This window comes from Penicillium psychrosexuale (genome assembly GCF_028828465.1).
Source record: "Penicillium psychrosexuale strain IBT 29551 chromosome Unknown utg000005l, whole genome shotgun sequence".
Classification (NCBI taxonomy): domain Eukaryota; kingdom Fungi; phylum Ascomycota; class Eurotiomycetes; order Eurotiales; family Aspergillaceae; genus Penicillium; species Penicillium psychrosexuale.
The window spans coordinates 505,913-530,085 of NW_026643190.1; the positions used below are offsets into that span (position 1 = coordinate 505,913).

Below are 24,173 nucleotides of genomic sequence, written 5' to 3' on the forward strand. Positions count from 1 at the left end.
GTGCTCTTAAGTGGCCCCCTCCTACTATTATACCAGCTGTCAAAAAGGAAGAATCGTCTTGAGTACTTTACTGGTTATATGCCGTGACGTGTGCAAGTAGTTATTGAGGCAGAAGGATGGTATACTAAATGTCGAACGAGGTATATGGCCTCGCTAGGCTTAAAGGACATACTTGTCATAGCTACCGACCAAAGGGGTACATTCTTGTTACAACTTCTCAAACATGGGATTCTATGGAGCTCGATTCTCACCCTGTCGATTGTGCACCCACCTCTTCTAGTTGATTATAAACTAACTATCCTATAGTTGGTTAATCCTTTCTGATACGTAAACTGGTACATACGACCATAGGGTGTGGAAAACAGGGCTTCCCGTCCGCTCAGCCGTACTCAAGCCCCTTGTTATGCACAGCCAATACTCAATGCGCCCTCAGCACCTAAGCGGCACTCCAGGGTGAGTGCTGGTGATATGGGTGAGAAGTCTTGAGACTGGGGTGAGAGAGGTGAGAACGGGGTGACAATTCTCACCCTTAGGGTGATATAGGCCAACTCCGAACTTATGCCCATCCTAAGAATAAATATAAATCCAAACCCCGAGGCCCTTCTCTTAATCCTACTATGATTTTCTTTGAATTTCTTGACTATCTAAAATATGTTCTCCGAAAAGAATATCCCGAAAGTACTCTAGGAGCGTCTCGCACGTGCGATATCACATGGCTTTATATGCGAATATCAAACTGAGAAGGAAAAAGAGGGTAATACTATCTGCCACTGTGAGCTAGCGCCTGCTACGCTAGAAAAATACGATTCTGTAGTTCAAAATTGGGCCCTATAAGTTTGACTCGTCTTTATGGATCTAAGTTCCTAATTGTTAGTAGGTAGAGGATTTCCCGCAATAAGTCTATAGACCCGAATTTTTCCGACCTACCTATTCTAACTCCCAAACTTTTAAAACTTCTCGCAGAGTTTTACATTAAATCATGCAAAAATGTTCCGAGTTAACAGACTGTTTGTAATCAAATCACCAGCTTTATATCAAAGTGGGAGCGAGAAACTTCTCGATCCCTTCCTAAGGAAATCAAGGAAGACGTTCTTAACGTAAGAGGCAATAATTATCCTTCTAGAGTATACCGCTAATAAGGAAAACAAAAGTCTATTAGAACTAAACTAACAGTGACATACAAGCTCCCTATAAAGCCGAGAGAGCGCTTTCTGGTTAACGGAAAGGATATAGATTATCTGCTTCAACGTCTATTTATAGATAACTGTCACGACTATATACACGAGAGAGTACGCGTACAGATAGGAAGTTCTCTCTCTTTATTTACTGGCTTAGGTGTAAGAGCAGGAGCTATCATCGAATCAAGTTCTTATCGCGATTCAAATGAATGCTTATATTATAGGGTTTGTATTGTTATTCCTGGTTATATTAAAACTGACCAATAATTATTAGTACCTTCAATTTCATCTTAAATAGAGCGAGAACAGTGGGTCTCTAATACATTAGGTCACAATTGATCCCGAATTCCTAAAAGGCCGGTATAATCGCGATAATACCGCCTTATAAGTTTACGAGCTATAATCATTCTACTTAGAATTAACTAAGGAAAATTAGGCTAAAGAATTGGTATAGGGAGCATCTAATTCTTAGAAAGAGTTTTATCTTCTAGGTAATCGTTTATAGGGTAGCGGATAGCGCCTTTAAAGGGCTTGCTACTATAATAGAGGTTCTTACCGTAAAGCTACCTAAGGGAAGAGAGTTATAGACTTTAGAATAGAACGAAACTATAAAATATCTGCCATTCTTTAGAATGGTCAATTCTAAAGGACCCTAATTAATAAGGGTATTAACCTTCTCCTTATTATGGCATAACTTCACTAGCTTAGCGTAGCGTAATAGGTTTAAAGACCCGTTACATATATATAGAATTCGAGGAGGTATTATAAATAAGATCGACTGTAAGTACATTTATACCCTCTTATACGTTAATATTACTAAGGAATTTCAGCTAAGGCTTCTTAGGCTACTCGTGGTCAGGCTCTTAATTACTAGAATCATAATACCTATCTAAAATATCAGTCTCCTCTAAAGGCATTGGATTTACAGGCCTTATTCTATAATCTAGAGCCTGACTACGAATACCACAATATAGAATAAAGTATATCACATTACTGAGATTCGAATATACCACTCCGACTTAATATAGCCACATTCGTAAAATTCTAAGCTAACGATAAAATTATTACAATAAATCAGAGAATTGCCTATATAACCTAGGAGATTACTAGAAAATTAGAAGAAAACAGGGATCTTATATTTAAACGGTCTTATCTTTATAGTAAGAAAGCAAAAAGATTGCTAGCCTAGAAAAAAGATTTTATTAAAAATTGGTAGGATACCTTATACGCTGAGTACGTGTCTAGGAACAACTTCTCTGAACGCGACTCAATACCTCTTTTCGATATATATAAGAAATATTTACCAGAGCGCGCCCGTCTTAGCGAAAATCTATTAAAGGAAGTAACTCTAGATAGTGAAATTGGTCGTCAGTACCTAGAAGATATAGTCACTATTTACACGTCAACAGAACATGCTATTTACTATCCTAGTATAGCCCCCGAGGAAGGCCGTTGTCCAATATACAATAAGTCTATACTAGAGTAAGTTTACCTGAAAAGTCTTATAGATTAAAAGATTGATAAGAAGACAGAATTCCGTTATAAGGGAGAGCCAACCATATCCTATAGTATTGAAGGAAATCCTTAAATGGCGCGCAATACCAGCAGCGCTATAAGAACGAAAAACGCGCCTACCGCCGCGTATAGCGCCACTTTATTCAATTCTATTATCTTTACGCTGAAATCTTTCTTAACGAAGATTCCTAGAATACTCATTATAAATATTATCTTAATAGCCTTAACCCCCGATATAGTCTCTTGACCTTTCGCTCCATACTTATTACCCTAGGTTTCTATCCGTTTTGCTTAGGTGACAAAAGAAAGATACCAGACGAGAGATTTTAATAATAGCTTACGAAATCAACCCTTTTAAATCATATTGACAAACACTTAGGGTTAACAGACTCTTCAGCCGCAGTTTTTTGCCCCTATCCATACTGCGAAGAAACGAATTATATTAACAATATGCATCTCAAATAGCACTTCTTTAATATACATTCGATCGAAGAGCCTCAGTTAAATTATGTTACACGAAAGAGGAAGTGGCAGCTTTAGCCAGAGCTTACAGAAAGTCATTTTGAGAGCTTAAGCGATAAAATATTGCCGAGCCCAGATGATTTTCTTCTCACTACCACTCTGCCAACTACTTTTAAAGATTCGGATATGACTTCTGGAGGTGAAACATTGCCGAGCACTGAAGATTGCTTTCTTGCCGCCACTCTGCCAACTAGTTTTGAAGATTCGGATATAAGCTCTATAGATGATATATTCATGGAGTTCATAAGCTTGGATCACAACTAGGTACAGAGCACTAATTAGGGTAGTATCGTTAATACTATCTATTACAAGAAATGAAGGTATTTGACATTAGACTCTTGGCTTCACCTCCTATCCAATGGCAATTGGCGTATGAGCCTTATAACTCGCCTTCGACCACCATATACTTTGTGAAAGGGCCATACGCCTTACTGCATTTCTCACACTCATCATCTGCCTCATATCTAATAACATACGCTATCATGTTACGATCTAGGAAGGATCGCACTTGCCAAACCAGCAGGAACGACCTATACCCTCACACCCTCGCTTCTTCCACGAACGGCGGCAGGGGTAGGGGAGGAGCGAGCGCACAGTAGTTTTTCTCTTTTCCTTTCTTCCCTTGTACTTAGAATTTGGTTTGAATTGTACTCATTCTTCTGGATCGAATTATCACGTAACATATCACAGGTTCGAGGTTGACAGTGCTATTGCCCGTTTTCACGTGTAGGTCCGTTGCGACCATCTTCCGTATACGTCAGGACAGGAGGCATAGGAGGAGGGGGGACGTTTAGCCTGATATTATACCACTCCTGGGAGATTTTACCACGACTCATGGATTCAGAAAATGCGGTAGCGGAGCGTGCTATAGAGTATGATATAGTTAACACCAAAGGATAAACCAGTATAGTTATAGTAATCAATGCGATGCAATAAAGCAGGATACAGTCTTAGAAAGGTCAATCAAATAGAAGGCCAAGGAAAACGACGCATATTAGTAGCAATTGCTAGGAAGGGCATACGAGATAGTATCCATGGATGGATTCGGAAGGAACCCACGTATATCCGGACCGTACCGGGTACAAATCCAATACTTAGTTATCGAAGAGGGATATGCACGATGGGCAGTCTGGCCATACAGGCAAGATGAGAGCGACACAACAATACCAACCATCCAGGACGGTCAGCTAGCAAGTATAGGGATCACATAGACCACACCATAGTATACAATCTCCTAGCACACGAACAACTCGCAACTCGCTTTTTTATTTCAGGGGTAACGCTAGACTGCCTGCTCTTCAAAACTCTACTTCACAACCGGGGCTCTATCTTTTCTCTGCCTGAAGGATAAAGCAACTATACTAGGGATTCTGATCTTCCCCACTGCATTAACTAACTAACTAGTACGGAGGGGAGATTCCAGTATAGGATGACTAAGCAGCAATGTGATAAAATGTTGGATAACTGGTATCCGTAATAATGGGTGTCCAATCAATGGCTTCAATCAGTCTGTATTTCTGTATTCGCTCCCTTCGCAATTTAGTTAGTTAGTTAGTTACGGAGCCATGATTACATAAACCAAAATAAACAATGCGCATAATTAGGATTAATAGATCTTCCGGTATCGTCCGGTATGCTGACTTGCATACTCCGACATAAAAAGCACTCCTGAGGCAGAGATAGTAACGCAGACACCTTTCCACTTCCATTCTTAGTAATTATCCTATGGTTTTCTCCTCTCTAGCACCCTACTACTCCAAGTGACGACGACTCTCCTCTTACACCTGTTTCGCAGGCAGGGCTGCCGGTGCCCCTGCTGTCCCCCGTTGCAGGGTCCCCTCTTCACTAGTTGGTTATGACTAATGTCATATGCCAGTTCCTTTCGGAAGAAAAGAGTATCATATATACTTTCATAAGCTAGTTTTATAAAACGAGGTCACAAGTCAGAATTCTATAAAATTTATAGAGAACAAAAACGTAATGAAGTCTCTTTCGCATTCACGCTAGTAGTATGGGAAACCTGGTAGGAAAAAACCATACCCAAAGAGCTCTAAATACTATCGGACCTTTCTCTGAGCACCCTAGGATCGTAAAATACGATTCTATCAGAGTAAGTACAGTAAGGAGAGAAAGATATAGTAATCGGTCAATAAGAGCGGGAGATAAAATCATGAATGATAGCTGGAAGGCTAAGCACATTTGCATAGTCCCTAATGATTCTCTTCTCTAGAACTAGTGCAGCTAGAGATCTGAATTGATGACGCTGATGCGGGTGATAGAGACGATATCGATGTGGACGATGTCGATGTGGACGATGTCGATGTAGACGATGTCGATGTAGACGATGTCGATGTAGACGATGTCGATGAATGTATGTCAGAAGCAGTGCATGAGCTTCCAACCTTTAATCCGTGGTCCAATGGACATTCTGACTCATCTCCAAGTTGATTGAAAAATTTAACAATGCCGTTCTTGTTTACTTCAATCCATGCAACAGGTAGATTTTGAATTTTGCCACAAGCTTCCACATCTAATGTAGAGTATTCCTTTCGGGTACCATGTATAACATTGCTTATATCTAGCTTCGTTAATGCCAATCGTATATATGTAGATTATTATTTACCTGAACAGCTATCCCCATCAAGGAGACCAAAAGATGCTGAGTACCCGGTACAGCCATGATTATCATCAGACCATATCACACATTGACGGTCATAATCGATAACTGTGAAAGTGTCACCTAAGGCAGCGCGTATATAGACGCTAACGAGAAGCAGGAAGATAGAGAAGACCATTTTTTTGATCTAAGGATTGGAGAACAATATTGAAGAACAATATACAGATATAAAGCGTATAATATCTCTGGGCTCAAGGTAGGACGACAAGTCACGGCTTTTTATGCGAGATCTGCGAATTTAAATGTCCACAACTCTTCAGATGTATTATGATGAAATCTATGGCAATAAGCCTACAACCCTTGCGACACGCTTTGTGGCACTCTTTGCGACACTCTTTGCGACACTCTTTACGACACGCTTTTTGGACCGGGGTACCACTACCATCTAGATCCAATTTTATTTCCTAGGCCTACTTTCCTCTCGACGCCCTGACAAATAGCTTTTTTTTATTAGAGAAAGATCTATAGGGTTGTGGCACGGACCAGTACACACACACACACAATTCATTAACGCCCGGCGGCTGAGCCGAAAGGGCAACTATCGCTAAACTACTATACATGTCATAGTATATACAATTCTGTGACTCACTGGAGCCCATACACAAGACCTTGGCGTATTTGTCATTCTCAGCATGCAGTGTCGCAGCGGATGCTCGTGGGTTAGTAATGCGGTTAGTAGACTGGCTTGAAGGCGCTTCTCCAAGTGTTCAACATCCTATCTTCGGCAGTTGAAGCGCGTCCACCGTGAGTAGCACGAGGTGGTTGGTGGGTTAGGTTAGAATGAAAGAGGGGTGATTTATGTTCGTCGGCGGGGTTAAGTGGCCTCGAGGCGGCCTGTGGCTATGGCGAATCGTATTGAGGCCCGTACTGCCTCTAAGTTTGGCGTCCACTTTTGATCGTCGGAAGGCGACTTCCCTCCCAGGTAAAAGGGCAGATTTCCTCGGTGAGTGTCGGTACATTGTAGCATATCCGTCCGGTGTGTGGTCCACTTCCGACATCGAAAGAGGAAGTGCTCCACAGTCTCCTTAGCTTGTCCGCACGCACACTGATCCGTGTCGGCCGCGTTGATTCGATAGAGGTATCCATTCAGTCTCGCCATGCCCGTCCGGAGTTGGGCTAGCACGGTCGCTTCCTTCCATGACAAGGGATCATACAGCTGTCGCGTGTGTTTTCCTGGGAGTGCTGCATCTACTCGTTTGGCGTGCTTTCCGACGTCCGCTGGCAGGGTATTTCTGGGGACTGCTTGAGACCGTGCGAGATTCAGCGTGGTTGATTTTATCCTTGGGGCGCGTTCTTGCAAGAGGGCATCTTCTTGTGTCGCGGCTCTAGCCTGTTCTTTAGCCAGACCTAGCAGCTTGTTGTCTTCACTGGCAGAAACCCAGCGGACTTGAACATGGTTTCCGTTTCTCTGCAACCTTTTAATCAACTTGTATATCCGACACACGAACTCCTGGCCAGATTGTTGTCGAGGGTTCCTGAGTGTGAGAACCGCCGCTTTGTTGCTTGTGAGCAGCGTGATCGTGTAGTCTTTCAGTCCTGTCGCCGTGCTCAATACATGTGCCATGGCTGCCAGTTCCGCAGAGAATGGATTCTGCTCTGCCCTTGCAGCCAAGGTGATGGATAGCGCTTTGTGTTTAAGCTTCCGATTCCGAGGTGGTCGCTTCTCGATGGCCACTCCAAAACCCACCAGCTCGTTTCGTGCAGAGCTGCTAACCGCGACCTGCGTGCACCCGCCTGCTTCGGCCAGGGACTTATGCTGCTCATCAATGTCGGTTTGTACGCGTTCCGCCCACGGGGATAGCGTGAAGGGGTTGATCGTTTCTAATGTCTCCATGTCGATGTGCTTGAGCGTATCGGCTACGTGATACAGTGGTGAGCGGTGGTATCTTCTGAACTTTCTGATCTGATCTGTACACCGGCGAAGAGGATTGGTTTCCGGCAAGGTGTGGATGTCTGTCCACATTTTCACGGCTCGTTTCCAAAATCGACGTTGTGCAGTAGCCATGTGAGCCTCCGCCTCTGCGACACTAGTCGCGACTGTGAGAAATGTCCCCACAATGGCTTGCGCGCCTACTCTTTGGACTCGGTTGATCGGCCCCATGGCTTTATCCTTGCACGCGTGCATCCAGACATTGGAGGCGTAGTCCACTACTGGTGCTACTGTCGATGCGAATAGCTGTCGCGCGGTTGCTGGGGAGAGGCCTCGGAGTCGCGGAAGCTCCATCGCTGCTTCGAGACCCTTAGACGCTGCTCTCGCGATATGCTCCTTGTACTTGAGTCTCGTGTCCATCAAGACACCCAGGATCTTAACGTTGTCTTTGGGTACCACCGTCTGCCCCTTGATGGTGAATGGCTCATGGTCCAATTTACGCATCTTGGGAGCAAAGTGTATGATAGCCGTCTTATCAGCCTCAAATGTCGCTCCGCTTCTCTTTTCCCAGTTGAGCGCCTCGTTGATGATGGCTTCAATTCCTTCCCGGTTACTCTGCGCGGTCGGACCGGTCACCCACGCGGTAAAATCATCCACGAAAGCGACTGCTCCTCCCTGGCTGTCGATCTGTCTTTGCACGAGGTCTGCATTGAAAAACAGAAATAAAATCGGAGACAGGGGCGAGCCCTGCGGCAGCCCAGCTTGTGGCAAGCTTTGAGTCTCAGATAACTGCCCGTTGATCAGGATATTTGCCGTTCGTTCCGAGCAGAAGGCCTCAACCCAACGAAGCAAGACCTCCGGTATACCTCGGGCTTTCATCCTCTGGATCAGTCGTTCTTTGCATACTCCGTTGTAGGCTCCCTTGTCATCGAAGCTGATCAAGCTCAGCACTCGTCGGCCACGCCACGCCGCATAGATCTGCTCCTGCAGGAATACCAGTGCTTGCTCTGCGGACCGCTGCTTTCGAGCCCCAAAGTGGCTCGTCGGGAGCAGTCCATGCGTCTCCACCGCGTGCGAGATCCTCTCTGCGATCACCGATTCGAGTATCTTTCCGAGTGTCGCAAGGAGTGAGATAGGTCTCCATGCCTTTGCAATGGTGTAGTCATCTTTATTCGGCTTCTTGAGCGGTATGATCTTGGCCTGTCTCCACTGTCTTGGCAGTGTGCCCTCTTGCAGCGAGGCTTGAAAGAGGTCGAGGACCCTGTGCTTGACTGTAGGCCACGTCATCTTCCAAACGATCGCCGGTAGGCCGTCTTCACCAGGTGCCTTCCACGACTTGGCCGCTGACAGTTGCCGCTCTATCTCCTCCATAGTGACGGCTGGCATGTCTACAGGCGCTCTTTGTGGTCTCACTCCTTCCTCGTCGATGTTCTCTGGCAAAGGCGGGAAGAACTTGGATATCAATTCCTCCGCTTGCTCCTTGTGATCGTTCGTAGTGGTTCCATCGGCTCTGAGGAGCTGCGGAATCTTCCCGAACGCGGCATTGTCTCCTGACTTGAGGTACTTGGCGGCTTTCCAGATGTTGTCGTTGTCTGCGAGAAACTCGTTCCAGTGCTTCTTCTTTTGTTTACGAATGGCATCGTGGTATTGTTTGGCCGCATCCTGGGCCATCGTTTCGAGCCGGGGGACTTTTCGCCCCGCCCGTCGCTCGGAGCGAGCACGGTTTCTCCAGTACGTATATATATGACGGAGTTGAGTGAGGTCAGCTGTCCACCATCGCTTCGCATGTGGTGATGGTTTCGCCCTCGGGGTTAAAGCGTGCACCGCTTCGGACACTGCCAACATGAGTCGATCCGTTTTCTGCTGTACCGTGCCCTCCGACGGAAGGATGGCCAGAGCGTTCTGAATCCTGGCGTTAATCTCCTTCCATGGTGCATTCTTCAGTAAAAGTCGCTCTTGGTGCTTTGGGCCCGACCACTGGGCGTCGAACACGGACTCAATGGCGCAGTGATCAGAGCCGTGGTCTGTCTCGAGTAAAGCACATTTTGTCATGGAGTCCGTCAGATTTTCTGAAGCTAGGACGAGATCGATGGTAGACTCGCAGTCTCCACTTTGTCCGCCGCCGTGCCATGTCTTGGTGCCGCGTTTAAGCAAGCTACTGAGCGCAAACTCATTCATGAGGCCAATGATCGGATCCGCTTCTCCTTGTCTTCCCAGCGACACCTCGTCTCCACCCCAGAGTTGATCGTGTCGGTTGAAGTCCCCCACCATCAGAATCTCCACCACGGCGCCTGTCTCTCGTCGTACTTTTGTGATCGCATCGTGTAAATGATTGCACGCATCGTCCAAGGCTGAGATATTGCCTCCTTCAACGTAAACCGATGCCATAAAGATCAGTCGCTCGGGGAGCCTGACCATCGCTGCTGTGATGTCTGGAGACTGTACAGGGACTTGCTCCGCTTCGACTTCTTTGTTGACCCAGAGCATGCTCCGAATCGCCCATCTCCCCTCCCTCCAGGTGGAGGGCACCATCTTTGTCCACTTGTGATGCCCCATTGGAGTGGTCAAGAGCCGGCCTTGAATCCTCCTCGCTTGAGGTTCCTGGATCGCTAGCGCCACCGCGTTTTGAGTGTCTTCGTCATTCATTAAACTCTCGTGCACTGCACCCTGCTTCCTCACGTTCAGCTGAATTATTCGAAGAGAATTATTCATGACGTGATGGATAGAGCTTCCGGCAGTTCTTGCTGTACGATTCGTGAGGCCCTCCGCACGGTACACACTTTGGAACCGGTTGGATACAGTCGCTGTGGCGATGGCCCTCTGTAGCACATTTCGCGCATTTCTGGGCGTTCTTGCACTGGAATGCCTTATGGCCTATCTCTTGGCAGTTGTAACATTGTGTCGGTCGCGGTCGGTGTTCGAAGATACTAGTCACACCAGATTCTCCCCCCGCGTGGAAAAATCCGTCGGCCAAGAGCCTTCGCGCGTCGATGCGTTTGGTCAGGTAAACCACCATTGAACCATAGGCCTTCTCGCTCTCTTTTCCGCTCAGCCATGAAATCTTGGCTACGTTGGTCTCATTCTCCTCACTAAACGCTGCTGCAGCCTCGGTTCGGACCTTACCGCTCTCGTCTAGCACGGAGGTCTTGTTGACGCTGTCGACTTTGATCGGGTAGAGCTCGTCACGGAGGACCCGAGCTCCCGCCCCGATTTTCTGTTCTGCAACCTTTTTGACCAGCTGCTGTTCATCCTCATCCCGGCAGGCGATCCTGATCCGGTTGGCGTTTTTCTGGTCAACGGTAACAGCGCGACAGCGCCAGTGCGCGTGGCCCTCTATTAACTGCATCTCTGCCTCAACCGCTGCTCTGACCGAGCCTGCGGAGGTCAATCCTGTCCCTTTATCTGCCATCTTCGAGGTATCTACCGTGCAAAAGAGCGTGTCCGTAAAGGTGGTGGGTGTCGTGTTCAGCGTTAAAAGGGTCCGTATGTTGCTTGGGTAACTGGACGGCGGAGTGCGCGCGACATCTGCGTAGGAAGGAGAGCCTGCAACAGCGGGAACACTGATTTCCTCGCGTAAGGACTGAATTTCGCGCAGGATCGCATCGTGGTTGTTCTGAGAGCACGTCTCAGAGTGGCATTGCGGTGTCGTGTTTCTATTCGTCAGGGACTGTAGCTCGTGTCGGACCTCCGCGAGGGCGGCACCGAACTGTTCTCTGGTTCTCTGAATTTCTTCCTTGTGTATTTCGTCACGGAGTCTGATCTCTCGCCTGAGTTTGGCGATCTCTCTCACCAAACCGCCGACGTCGAGCTCTTCGCGCTCGGTCGCGGCGTCGTCCGAAGTTGCCTCGTCACGCCGGTCTCCTAGCTCAATTCTCTCCTTTTGCTGGGAACGCGTCTTCCGTCGATCAGTATCAATTTCCTGCTCACGAGCGTAGTTGTTCGGTGGTCGAGTGGTGCGTTTCGGTCTCGCCAGTCGCGGTAGCGAATCTTCGCGTTCGTCACGGTCGGGCGGTTCAGGGGTTCGCATCGCGGCCCGTCCCGCCATTGGTCACAGTAACTCACTCTACAGTCGATTGGGTCTCGTGTACCGCCGCTAGGTAGTTCCCTCTATAGTACAGTCACTAGCCGATCATATTACAGTAGTTCCCGAAATTCCGATCATATTACAGTAGTTCCCGAAATTGGTGTCACCACCTACACTCTTCGATTGCTTCCCGGACCCTAATGCCCAGACACACTATACTGTATGAGGACTAGCCCCGGAGTATCAATATTCCCGTTAAATTACCTTTTCGGTACTTTACGCCAAGCGATACAATACTCCATGTATCGTCATTGTATGGAATAGCCATTATGGCCAGAACTTTCTATAGATATGCGAACAAATCAGGTGTTGGCCTTGAGAATATGATAAGGTCTCACTTCTCTCTCCCACTCCCCACATCCAAGTGACAAAATACAGAGAAATGCAAAATTGGCGTCGTTAATTTGCACTCGTTCAATTATGATGGACTCCATTGCCAAGGCGCTAGACCGTCAACTGAGTGCACATCAAGTAGCTATGCGTGCGATCATCAAGTCTTGGCGAGGGCCTCCACCAAAGCCCTGAAGGTATGTTTTTTATGTATATGTTTACTCCGCCTTAGCTTATGGTTCCTATGTTCGGAGCCTCCTAGATCTACTAATGGACTCATTGGACTGGAACTGGTCAAGTATGACAAACCACATCGGAACAGAGTGTATCGAATTTAGAACCTGGTGGAACTAATTGGAACACTCCACCAATACCGTAGAGCCATATAAATTGACTTCTCCTCCCAGGCCCTTCTTTTACACAAAAACTAGAAAATATAGGAAGGAACCGTAATCTAAATGATTGACAACTGCTAGAAATGGAATCCTATAAATGAAACGAGCCCTGATGCGTGTCCTAGGGCAAGTAATTTGCCATTGATCGCGTAACAGCGAGGCCGAGACCCAGGAGGAAGCCAAAGAACGTTTTTGCCGTTCAGCTTGATCCACTGTTGCTCGATGAAGATCCCCAGATTCACATTGTTTGAAATAGTCGCATGATGTTCAGACCGATATTGAACATCAAGGGATCTCAGATTAGTGATTAGAGAGGATCCATCGTGATCAAATTGAACGTCAGTGATTAGCTCATTGGCTCCAAGAGTCTGTTGCAGCGCGCCTGTCGCTGTGTCCCAGAGGCGCACAGTGGTGTCAGCGGAGCTGGATGCCAGCAGCGCGCCGTCGGGTAAGAAGGCGACCGACCAAACCGTGTTTGAATGACCCTTAAGGATCTGCCGTAGCGCTCCTGTCGCTGTGTCCCAGAGGCCCACGGTACTGTTATAGCAGCCGGATGCCAGCAGCGCGCCGTCGGGTGAGAAGGCGACCGACCAAACTGTGTTTGAATGACCCTCAAGGATCTGCCGTAGCGCTCCTGTCGCTATATCCCAGAGGCGTATAGTATTGTCATAGGAGCCGGATGCTAGTAGCGCGCCGTCGGGTGAGAAGGCGACCGACTGAATCGAATTAGAATGGCCCTCTAGGGTCTGCTGTAGTATACCTATTGCCGTGTCCCAGAGGCGCACGGTTTTGTTATGGGAGCCGGATGCTAGCAGTGCGCTGTCGGGTAAGAAGGCGATCGACGTAATCAAATCAGAATGGCCCTCGAGGGTCTGCTGTAGTGTGCCTATCGCTATATCCCAGAGGCGCACGGTTTTATTATGAGAGACGGACGCTAGCAGCGCGCCGTCGGGTGAGAAGGCGACCGATATGACCTAGTTTAACTGGCCCTCGAGGGTCTGCTGTAGTACGCCTGTCGCTGTGTCCCAGAGGCGCACAGTTTTGTCATCGGAGCCGGACGCCAGTAGCGCGCCGTCGGGTGAGAAGGCGACCGACCGAATCGATTGAGAATGGCCCTCGAGGGTCTGCTGTAGCACTCCTGTCGCTGTGTCCCAGAGGCGCACAGTTTTGTCAGCGGAGCCAGATGCCAGCAGCGCGCTGTCGGGTAAGAAGGCGACCGACCTGACCCAGTCTGAATGGCCCTTGAGGGTCTGCAATTCGGAACTCCAGTTTTCCTGAACCCGTGGCAATGGATATATCCAATCCGGAATTTCTTCTTCAAATTTCCTACAGACTATCGCTTCTTTAGGTGTAAAGACAAGTCCTGAGTAGTAAAGTTAAAGGGGCGTATCATCGGCCATTTGGCGGTTCTTTAAGACAAAGCGCTTTGCGTCATGCAGAAACTCTGAAATTACGGCATGGTGATCGCCCTTGTTCTAGTAGTGTAGATTTTATATGACTTCCAGTGGGACATACTAGTTCAATCTTCTGGAGAAGATTCAGCATCCCTACCACTTGTGATACAAGACCAAGTAGGCTCATTGCTTCAACCCAGTGTAGAAAATGCTCATGGAGAAACAGTAACACAAACTCTGCCTCCGAGGACGAGATAGAACTTTGTTTGAGGTGATATATCCAGTAGCGACATGAGTATTATAGCTCTGGCGGTAGGTGCTGGCGTAAGGATTGAGGATTAGTGTCGGCCCTACGGGTTGCAAGGCCTTCTAGATCGCAGATATTTTTCCGCAGATAGCTTCTCATTTTTTGGAGACACAACAAAGCAATTTCCTTATGCTTATTTGGCTCGTTAACAAGAAATTCACTTTCGGATTGAACCAAAAAATCTCGGAAAGAAAGATGTAGAATCCGAACAGGCAGATCTCGATCACTAGGAACGCTTAGAACAGACCGGAAAGAATCCAACAGATTGCTAATCTGGTTTACTTCTATTCCAAGAAATAGCGACAGCGCGTTTGTTGAAAGCGGAACAGCAAGAAGGATGATAGCACCGACTATTTTCTGGAACTGGTATAGGAGCTGCTGCTGCTCTGACTTATCACTCTCTTCATCGTCTAGGAGTCGCCTTAGAATTGGCAGGTATGGATTATCCATTTTCCCTGTATACCGACGTGAATCCTTAAGGAGCTCTGTCAGACGTGTTGTGGGTTCCAATTTTGAGCGCTCGATATATCGGCAAATAGTAGCAGCTGAAATAAACAAAGGAACAGACATTTTGACTATTTTCTGGACCACATTATCGCCAGGCCAGTCTTGAGAAATATTCCTATCGTGTTGGATCTTCGTAAATCGATCGTGGAGAAACAACCGTATGTCGTGTTCTGTCACTTCCTTAGGTATTTCATGAAGAGCTAGATCCCGATAATCATGATCCACGATATCTGAAAAGCCGAGTTTGATTGGAAGTTCAGGCCTACTAGTCAAGAAGACCCGAATGCGAAGCGCTTTTGCCTTCTGTAGACGAGGTAGCAATTGAATTATGGTTCGGACATCTTGATTATGTTCACATTCGTCTAAAGCATCGATCACTATCACAGCAATTTGAGGTTGTCGGCCGAGTTGGTTAAGATTGAGCAGCGGTTGAAGGAGTAGTTTCTCGAATTGTTCTTTTAGCGATTTTATCGCAATATCAGGGTCATCATGGAGTGCTTCTCGCACGCCAGACCTCAGCTCAAAAATCCTAAGCATCAGTTGCCTTATAAGTGTCGGGAAAAGCTTCTTTGCGTTCCCTCGATCCCCCTCACTTCTCTTGAAGAAGAAGCTGGCACCTAGGTGGTTGCTGTCCTTCAGCGACCTGGCCACCGTCTGCGATATGGTGGATTTTCCTGTCCCAGCCATGCCTTTCAACCAGAAAATGGCTTTTTGGGACAGTGACATAGCCCATTCCATTATCTGCTGGAGAAGCTCAGTCCTAGTACCCTGGAGACATTGAACTTCGTCTCGGTTAGAGAATGAATCAAACGCTGCCTCTATCACACCTTCCAACTTTCCAAGATCATTCTTCTGGTCCAAATTCCTCACAGTCGTCAAAACAATCCTATACAGAGTTAGCGTTAAAATACTTGACCGTGATAGATCGAATTTTAGGCTACTTTTGGGTATTGTTGAGACTACTCACCTCCTGACCAACTAGACGTTGTCAGTACACTGTCCCAAATGAGTAATGGTACAAACCGAGAGATATACTATACTATAGTATATGTTCATCATAATGTTTGAGTTTCGCACAAATAATGCATACATAGTTATTGGATTAGAAAGAATGGTTCTAACCTTGTTGAATTCCTTGAGCTACTCGCTCGGTCCAGGGAGGCAAAGCATCAACACGTTGCGGCTTCAGGACCAGGAGTAGCTCTCGTGCATACGCAGCAGCAGCGAGTGCAGCATATTTGTGCCAGTCGTCATTCTTATGGGAGTCACAATAGTCACAGATTCCGCGAACAACCAGACATGGGACATTGTTCATGAGACCTGCAGCCTCCATTTCAAAGCACATGATATTCAGCTCTGGGTCTCTTGCGAACATATCCCGCACAATGGCGTCCTTGAGTACAGAATTCCCTGACGCAATATTTCCATAGTGAACATAGAGAGCACGGTGGTTTTGGCGCTCTGGGCGGACAACTACCGAGTGTGAATCGCATTCGTCGCAATTTTGTCCATCCACATGTGGATATTCTGTAGCATAAAGCCGGTCGATTTTGGGTTTTTGATAATCTTCCATGTCATCGAGAAGTTGAAGATGTTCCGCGAGTCGATCTGGCTTCTTTTTGTCACTATACACTCACGAAGAATGCCATTACAAAATCTTCCTCCTGAAGTGCTCGTCAAAATTATCAACAGTCTCCCTACTGTGGGGGATGTTGTGGCCTTGTCGTACCAAAATCGAGGGCTGCATAGTACCAGCGATGTCTCCAATCGCCAAAAATATCATCAATTTCAGCTTGGCCGAGAAGGACAGGAGATTTTTACAGTCCAGCTGCAGGCTGGTCAGAACATGCTGCTTGAAACCTTGGCCAACCCCTCTCTCGGAGGCTATCTTCGTCGCCTAGTCTTGTATGGGAGTGAAACGGGCTCCGGCTTTCCTCCCTACGAATCCGAGCCCGTTCCTTAACGATCGTTTTCTCCAGAGGATATCCATAGACTCAAGCAGGCCCTTAAGAAGGCCGGCGTAGAAAAAGTCTAAGATCGAGAATCTATCCTATCTATCCTTTGGTAAGATCGCTCTACTTTAGGTAATTATTTTCCCTCTATATATATACCTTAATATTATATGACTTACTCTGGAATAGATCTCCCTCTTATCCGAAAGCAATCGAGTTTAGAGATACGCTTATTATGATACTAGCCGTAAATGCCCCTAACCTTAAATCCCTATCTATATATCCCCTAGAATTTCCCTAAAATATGCTTAAGTCACTTCTCTAGCGAGCTTCTAAAGCAGTACCCGGCTTAGTTCTATACTACTAAAATCTTAAGGAGATCAACTTCTACCTAGATGATACTCGAAACCAGGGCACAATATATATAGAAGATCCATACTATAATTGCTTAAATGTGGTACAAAAACTGCTAGCTATTGAGTCTGTTACTTTCAAATTAGTATCGTGGGATAATAACGTAGGACTACCACTTCTACTGCGCTACACCAATTATAGTAAGATTAGCTTCACATACTCCTTAATATAGGAATATGATCTTTATTAAATCATTAAGTCGTCAAAAATACTAAAGAGCTTCACTTTTACCGAAGATAAGCAAAAAGACCCAGAAGGGGGTATTACTATACTAAGCGTAGCGCTATTACTTTAGTCTATTTAGTTTTATCGATATACCTTAGAGGTACTAGATCTTAATATAGAATCTTATACAAATTAGCAAGAGTTTTATAATACAAATTACCAGCTAGATAAGAACGAAGGGCTCGATAAGGATAAATAGAAATTTTATGAAGAACAATACACAGACGAGCTTTATGATCTAGCCACTCATAAGCTAGAAGTTCCACCATCCTATATCTTATTAAAAGATTTCCCGAAACTCAAGAGTCTCTGTCTCGGTATCCACACTCTATACTATTTTGCGCGGGATATAGGATCCAGCTAGGACTGATTCCCCGATGGTCAGATTAGCCCTCAATCCTTTAATCTAATTGATCATTTACCTCCTAATCTCGAATCTCTGTATATTTATAGATAGGGAGAGGGGCCGCATGGTTTTAAGTCGTCTGTCCTAGAGTCTGATCTAGATATAGATACTCAACTTAAACGACTATCGCGCGAAAGGGATTCCAGATTATTGAAGATCCTTAAAGGCATTACTACTCCTATTCCAAATGGAAAGGTAGTGGATAACTAGGTAGATAATAACGATCGAACGCTTTATTAGAAGGATCCAGATGATAATAGATTTAACGATGAGGAGCGCATTATACTAGAAGCGGAGGAAAAGTCCAGGACAATATTTGCTTATATGAAGGACAGCGACCCCTACAAGCCTATATTAGCTCGATATCTAGCCACATTATCTAAAAAATAGGAATATATTTGCCATCCGCCGGAATAGTCGGAGAGAATTATAAAGTGATTAATTCTTTTATCTTTATACCGTTCTTATAGGCAGTATATATATTCCAGCAGAAATCTCGCTCCCGGGTACTACTGAAAGCCCTAAAAAGCGTCAACCAGAAATGACGCACTTCCGTACATTCTTTACTTCCAGTGTTGTATTAGTAGGGCGATTGTCACCGGGTTCTCACACAGATTCTCACCCTGTCTATAGCACACCTTCTCACCCCCGGTTGCGTGACCATAAAGCGGCGCTCACCCAATTCTCACCCTGCCTATCATTGTTGTACTCAGCCCTTTCTACAACCTAAATCTCTCACTCTATATACCTCTCCCACGAATACAATGATACATACGACCATAGGCCCGAGGGGAATGTCGGGGATTCCCAGTCGTGTGGTGACCATCTTTAGTGTCGTAGTCATGGCCAAACCCAAGTCGAATCCTGTGACCATACCGTAGATTTCAGACGCGAGAACGCTGCGTGTCACTCATCTATATTTGGTAGAACTCCAATGAATTAGGCTGCTAGTCATCGTAAAGGAGTCATCGCCGGTGGTCTCATTCACGATCGCCAGTACATATCCTAATTGCGAAGAAAGATCTTGATTGTTCGTAAATGAACCATTAGTGAAGACCATAAGCTTTGCCGTGGATAAGTCGATTGGCGCAAAGTGTAGGCCTCGATCGAGGTTCTTGATTTGCCATTCAAGGCGAGAGTTCAGTTGGATGTGGTCTCTGTCATTTGGCTTCTGGGCTTGTGCGGCAACGGAAAGGTCGAAGGCGGCTTCGGGTTGACAGATTGATGCAATGTATGCACCTCGTGCACGTTGCTCTAAGTATCTCTGCGCCCTGCTCTGGTCGTTCAGATCAATAGGCTTGATCTTCGATCCTTGACCTTTTTGCCTCAGGTGGATGTACCTCCCTTCCTGGGACAGTCTGCAGCCATTGAACTCGAAAGATGTTTCAGGCGAAAGTGTTACCGTTAGTTTCGTGCGGAACTTCGCCCTCTGGATCTCTTCTTCTTCTTTGGCGAGAAACATCTTCGTGCCCAGAATCAACGTGTCGTCAGTCTGCATGCCAACCATACCAAATTCGTCCTTTTCGCCGTTGGCAATTAGGAGGCATGGGTCGTACGTGCAAGGTGACATGTTCACGTTGTTGACGTGGTGTCGTTGGTACGTGGCAAACCAGCGGACGCCGGACTCTGCAATGCCGTAGAGCGGTTTGACCACTCTTAGAATCGTGCCGGCGGGGTATTGGTCAACAAGTACGTCCGGCAAGTACGCCAAGACCATCCTTTGTAGCTCCGACTGGGCTTGAGGGTACGCTTGCGTTATATCACGTATGGACAGCGTTGTGTCAGTTCCTAGACATGCGGCCAGGGCAAGAAGCAGGCGCTGGCTAGCTCTTTAGATGGTTGGGGATTGGGTTAGGATAGTGTCCTTTCCCTTGTCATTGTGGCCTTGTATGACAAGTCGAGACTTTTCGTAAGGCTTTGACGACACAGCCTTTACTTCCCCTACCCTCCGCGACTTGAAGATGCGCTCGCCTCCGTAACTCGTCGGGTCGTACTTCTCAAAGCGAAAAACTCCTTGGTTAAAGAGGTCTTCGATCTCCTTGGTGTCCGAAGCTTCGAATGGTTCACCAGGTGTCGTGATGACTCTATTATTTCTTAGCTTGATCGCCAGTTCCAAATCGTTCACCTTTTTTTCTTGACAGGAAGGCGGACGCGGTCTTGTTCTTGGAACCTCTCGGGCGTCCACGTCGGCGGGGCTGAGGGGCCTCGACGATAGGTGGCGGGGGGTCATGTTGACTGACCGGCTCCGTGGTATCTTGCTTAGGCGCCCGGTGGTAGGGTTTCACTGGTGTAGACCTGAAACTTGTGGGACCGTTCACCATATCCACTATAATGTCGTGTCCCTCAATCGAAACAATCTTGTACGGACCTTGCCATCCTTCGTTCTCCCTCTAGATACATACTTCACTCTGTAACGGGAGCGAAAGAACCTCGGAGGTAGAGGGGCCGTTTCGGGTGTGAAGCGCGTCGTTAACCCGTCGTTCAGCATTGGCCTTCCGTAGGGCGGTCATCGTTTTGTTAATGGCTTCAGCTCGTTTTGTAGTCGAAGGTGAAGGCGGTGATTCGGTCGTCATCCTAGGGTAAGCACCAAAGACTAGTAAGGTAGGAACCAAGCCATCTGGTCCCGCTGTGTCATTAACAGCTTTCACTGCCATTTGAAGTATAGCCTTATTACTTGTGAACCCACTGAGCTCTGCTGACAGGATTTCCCATGCACGCTTGAGTGGTCCATGAGACTTCTCAACCTTGCCAATGGAATGGTGGGCTTCAACTGGTACTTATTCTTAAAACACTCTGCGGCACATAAAACGGCTCGCACAATAGACTTTGTGGAACGGAAACATCTGATACAGGCGACACCACCAATCGCTCGTTCCAGGCCAATAGAATTATAGAAAGGACCTAGATCGTACGGTGGCTGCTTGGGATACGTTCACAGCACTTGATTTACTGAATAAGAGTCCGGGGATGAATCAGATGAGCTTGAGGTCACGGAGCGGAGTCCTGAAGACGCTAGTACTCACCATTGCAAACCACCACGCTTGAGGAAGCAGAGAGCCTTACCCAGCTATTCGAATACAAGCTGCCTGACTGGGCGCTGAGGAACGATAATCAACAATCGAGGTTGGAGTGAGGATGACGGAGAACGGGGTCTGATCTTGCCACAGGAACAGGCTAGGAGCTCGACGTGGAGGAGCTAACGCGGGATGCGGGAAGAGAGGAGATGTGGGAGGTGGATGGTGCATGCATCCACGCACTCTTTGTAGACCTATTGCCTTATGGATATGTGTTGGAGAGTGTATCACGTGACTGTGACCACTCCGCCCCAGGACTTCCTGTTAGATAGTTTCTATAGTCTCTCGCTCTTCCTTTTCCTCTCCAGAGTCCATTATCAATATATCTGTATTGTCATCATTTCTATCTTCCGGCATCGTAGCTTTCTGTCCCTCCGACAATATGGCTTCTCTACTGTACCTTGGGTTTTGTAGGTTTTATGTTCCGCTTACATATAATAGGCTGGTGCTCCCACTCTTCGAGAACCAGGGATGGGATATAGAGTTATGCCAAGCCTGGGTACCCACCGTGGCCTGTTTGGGCTTTCTTAGAAGGTACTAAGCCTATTTTGGAACGTCGATCCGGGGAACCATCTGCCTGTACATGTTGACTGGACTACATTCTTCCAGCCTCACTTCTCACTTCTCGCTTCTCACTTCTTTGTTCTTCCTTTAACCTTGTCTTCCCACTTTACTCAAGGTACTCGATCCGCAAGCTCTTACTTTCTTCTCATTTCTTCCTTCAGCCTTAACTCTCCACTTTCCTTAAGCACTCGATCTGCAAACTCTTACTTTCTTCCCTTTTCTCAATTGAGTCTCCACTTCTTTCACATCGAGACTTTGAAAATGTCCTCTCCAACCAAGAAGACGAAGAGCAAACATGGAAGTCTCTCCAATGTCTTCGAAGGACTTGATATTAAACCCCCCTCTCCCTATCTACATCCGCCGTCTACTAGAATCAACCTTGCCAAGTCCATCCGCCACTACATGCAATCAACTCTTCGCTTTGGACAAGGAACTGTTTCTCCTCGCAATTTAAGTAAAATGCAATCTCGGTTTACGATTTGCATGGACGAAGCCTACGATTACAAGATTGGTACACAAGACTTCGACCCGGACACCATTTTTCCTGAGATTATCACCCTCGGCAATCAACTCTCTGTCCTTTTACAAAAGCAACTCACACCCCTGCAAGAAAGTGAGTTCGAAAATCACGTCCTCCATTGCCTTGCCACTATAGTGTACGGATCCAACATGATCGAGCGCGCTGGAAGCGGTTCCAAAATCACACTCAAGCTTTGCATGGCAATCTTCCGCGGGGAGGAAATACCAGAGGACATTGGAGAAACGGAGGAAGAGTTCTTAGAGTTAAAAAAAGAGCTTCTACGCAAGAATATGCCAGCAAACGTCTCCGCAGTTTTACGAAGTCGCCGTGAAATCGTTCAACATGCCAAGGCTGCCTCGTATATGATTAGTCAACTCTGCGTTTATGATAAAGATCTTAGTGAAGAGATCATCCTCCAGACTCATAAAATTCTTACGCACAAAGTCGACGCTGAAAGCACTCCCTGGGAAGAATACAGTGGTGTCTATCGTACGGATGAAGTTTCTGCGGGCCTCCATCCGTTTCCTCATCACAGCCTTGTGCCTTACAAAATGAAAGCAATGGTCCGCGAACTCCAGTCTGACATGAGAGAAGTCATTGCTAAAGGAACGATTGACCCTATCGCCATTGCTTCGAAATATACTCACATCTTTGTCAATATTCATCCTTTCATCGACGGCAATGGACGTACGTGTCGTCTGATCTTGAACTCGATACTCCTTAAGCTTGGCAGTTTTCTTGTATGCATCGGCGAGAAGGAAGAGGACCGCTCTCTTTACATGGAAGTCGCTAGCAATGGAGGGGCATTGGAGGATATGTATGGAGATCTTGATGACGAAGAGAGACCAGTTATGCACAGGGAGCTAGGAAGTTTTATTATGTCACATGTCAAAGAGAGGATGCGCAAGCTGGTTTCTATGCTTTCGTGAAGTCTCTTAGGTCTGACTTCGGAATATCAAAAATGGAGTTTATTTTCTATAAGTTGAGGCTTGGCCATCTATGGATGTAGTGTATAGACTGCCTATCTCGTATATTAAGGTATAGAGAGGCTAAAATAAACACTTGAGATTAGGTGGTACTCCCAGAGAATTACATACCGCAATCTGTCGTCAGAGATAACTAAAGTGTCTAAAAGTAGGTTGTAGCACCTTGCCCATATATCCACCGTTTTGCCGTCCTAGGAATATTTGTTATTGTAGTAATTCAAGGAGGTGGGTGTAGCATTGCCTCCTTACCAAATCAGTAAACTGAAATCAGAGGAGTATCTTCGCGGCCTCGCGTATTAGAGAATAGACAAGACGTGTCCCTAAAGGGCTGAGGCATGCAATTACACACTACGATTCTCTTTTTCCGAGGAAGAAAGTCATACTGTAAAAAAAGTAGGTGGGTGACCCGATATAAATCCGTCCCACCTTGAACCTTGTAGATATGGTAAGATGACCTGGCCTCTCGAATAATTATCTAAGAGAAAGATCTCGCTGATTTCATAAAGAGCTACCGCCGCCGGGGGACGCATAGATCATTTATAATCAGAGTACCGGACGATATCAACGAATAACCAGCGATTGAATTATCACTACTATATATCTCTGTTTGTAAGAACGTTCTTTGATCAAAACATGGAAGAATTTGCCTATACCTAAGAATAAACCAGCACTACCTTTCCTATCAAGAATACAAAGAAGAAATAAAGCCTAATCGAGGATTCTAGCTAAGAAGTGCCTACTTAAGTAACAAAAATGAGGTTCTTTAATCTGGATGTATAGGAGGGTAATAAATTACATTGTATTCTTGGGATACTTAGGTCATCAGATAAATAGATTTTGACATTCGCTATGCTTTGACATCCGATGGGCGATCGGAAGCCGGGCAATATATATTCCGGATTGCTAAGAGAGGCCAAGAATTAACTAGTTAGTTAGTTAACTAGTTAGTTAGTTAGTTATGGGCCTAACGAATGACTAATCCACAATCTGTTCTTAGCGCATCTTTCCGGCACTGTAGATATTCCGGTAACCGAATTACCACAGGCCTGTTCATTCCGACAGGAACCAAGCATATTGGCCTCAACATTATGACGTCACATGATAAATTTATCTGTAAGGCCGACATCAACTCTGGCAGTTTTGACATCTTGGACGTTTGAGGCAAGATCTTGACATGATTAATTTCAACAGCCCAGTATTTCACGTGCTCGCTCGTTACTACCGATAAGTCCCTGGACACTGGCTCTGGACTC

At 46.3% G+C, this 24,173-nt stretch overlaps 7 protein-coding genes across 7 annotated transcripts; 3 read left to right on the forward strand and 4 right to left on the reverse strand.

Moving 5' to 3' along the window:
* Positions 1 to 351: 351 nt before the first annotated feature.
* N7518_009136 (uncharacterized protein) lies at positions 352 to 2,699 on the forward strand (the record flags this gene model as incomplete). The annotated part of the gene is made up of 9 exons (XM_057190063.1): positions 352 to 453; positions 688 to 810; positions 1,005 to 1,097; positions 1,197 to 1,289; positions 1,670 to 1,758; positions 1,927 to 1,958; positions 2,307 to 2,338; positions 2,395 to 2,660; positions 2,687 to 2,699. Coding segments are annotated over 9 exons (843 nt in total), but the record flags the coding sequence as incomplete, so codon positions are not given.
* A 4,007-nt stretch (positions 2,700 to 6,706) lies between these two features.
* Positions 6,707 to 11,807, reverse strand: N7518_009137 (uncharacterized protein; the record flags this gene model as incomplete). Its single annotated transcript, XM_057190064.1, has 2 exons — positions 6,707 to 10,636; positions 10,698 to 11,807. 2 exons carry the CDS (start codon positions 11,805 to 11,807, stop codon positions 6,707 to 6,709), a joined length of 5,040 nt encoding a protein of 1,679 aa, XP_057037720.1.
* An 841-nt stretch (positions 11,808 to 12,648) lies between these two features.
* Positions 12,649 to 16,404, reverse strand: N7518_009138 (uncharacterized protein; the record flags this gene model as incomplete). The annotated part of the gene is made up of 7 exons (XM_057190065.1): positions 15,924 to 16,404; positions 15,747 to 15,757; positions 14,320 to 15,665; positions 14,257 to 14,284; positions 14,026 to 14,225; positions 13,582 to 13,934; positions 12,649 to 13,545 (listed from the first exon to the last, which is right to left on the reverse strand). The coding sequence occupies exons 1-7, from the start codon at positions 16,350 to 16,352 to the stop codon at positions 12,649 to 12,651; spliced, it is 3,264 nt and encodes a 1,087-aa protein (XP_057037721.1). The 5' UTR covers positions 16,353 to 16,404.
* Positions 16,405 to 16,421: 17 nt separating this feature from the next.
* N7518_009139 (uncharacterized protein) lies at positions 16,422 to 16,742 on the forward strand (the record flags this gene model as incomplete). The annotated part of the gene is made up of 1 exon (XM_057190066.1): positions 16,422 to 16,742. The coding sequence occupies one exon, from the start codon at positions 16,422 to 16,424 to the stop codon at positions 16,740 to 16,742; it is 321 nt and encodes a 106-aa protein (XP_057037722.1).
* Positions 16,743 to 18,686: 1,944 nt separating this feature from the next.
* Positions 18,687 to 19,493, reverse strand: N7518_009140 (uncharacterized protein; the record flags this gene model as incomplete). The annotated part of the gene is made up of 1 exon (XM_057190067.1): positions 18,687 to 19,493. The coding sequence occupies one exon, from the start codon at positions 19,491 to 19,493 to the stop codon at positions 18,687 to 18,689; it is 807 nt and encodes a 268-aa protein (XP_057037723.1).
* Positions 19,494 to 19,607: 114 nt separating this feature from the next.
* N7518_009141 (uncharacterized protein) lies at positions 19,608 to 20,006 on the reverse strand (the record flags this gene model as incomplete). Its single annotated transcript, XM_057190068.1, has 1 exon — positions 19,608 to 20,006. The coding sequence occupies one exon, from the start codon at positions 20,004 to 20,006 to the stop codon at positions 19,608 to 19,610; it is 399 nt and encodes a 132-aa protein (XP_057037724.1).
* A 1,669-nt stretch (positions 20,007 to 21,675) lies between these two features.
* Positions 21,676 to 22,863, forward strand: N7518_009142 (Fic family protein; the record flags this gene model as incomplete). The annotated part of the gene is made up of 1 exon (XM_057190069.1): positions 21,676 to 22,863. The coding sequence occupies one exon, from the start codon at positions 21,676 to 21,678 to the stop codon at positions 22,861 to 22,863; it is 1,188 nt and encodes a 395-aa protein (XP_057037725.1).
* Positions 22,864 to 24,173: the final 1,310 nt, after the last annotated feature.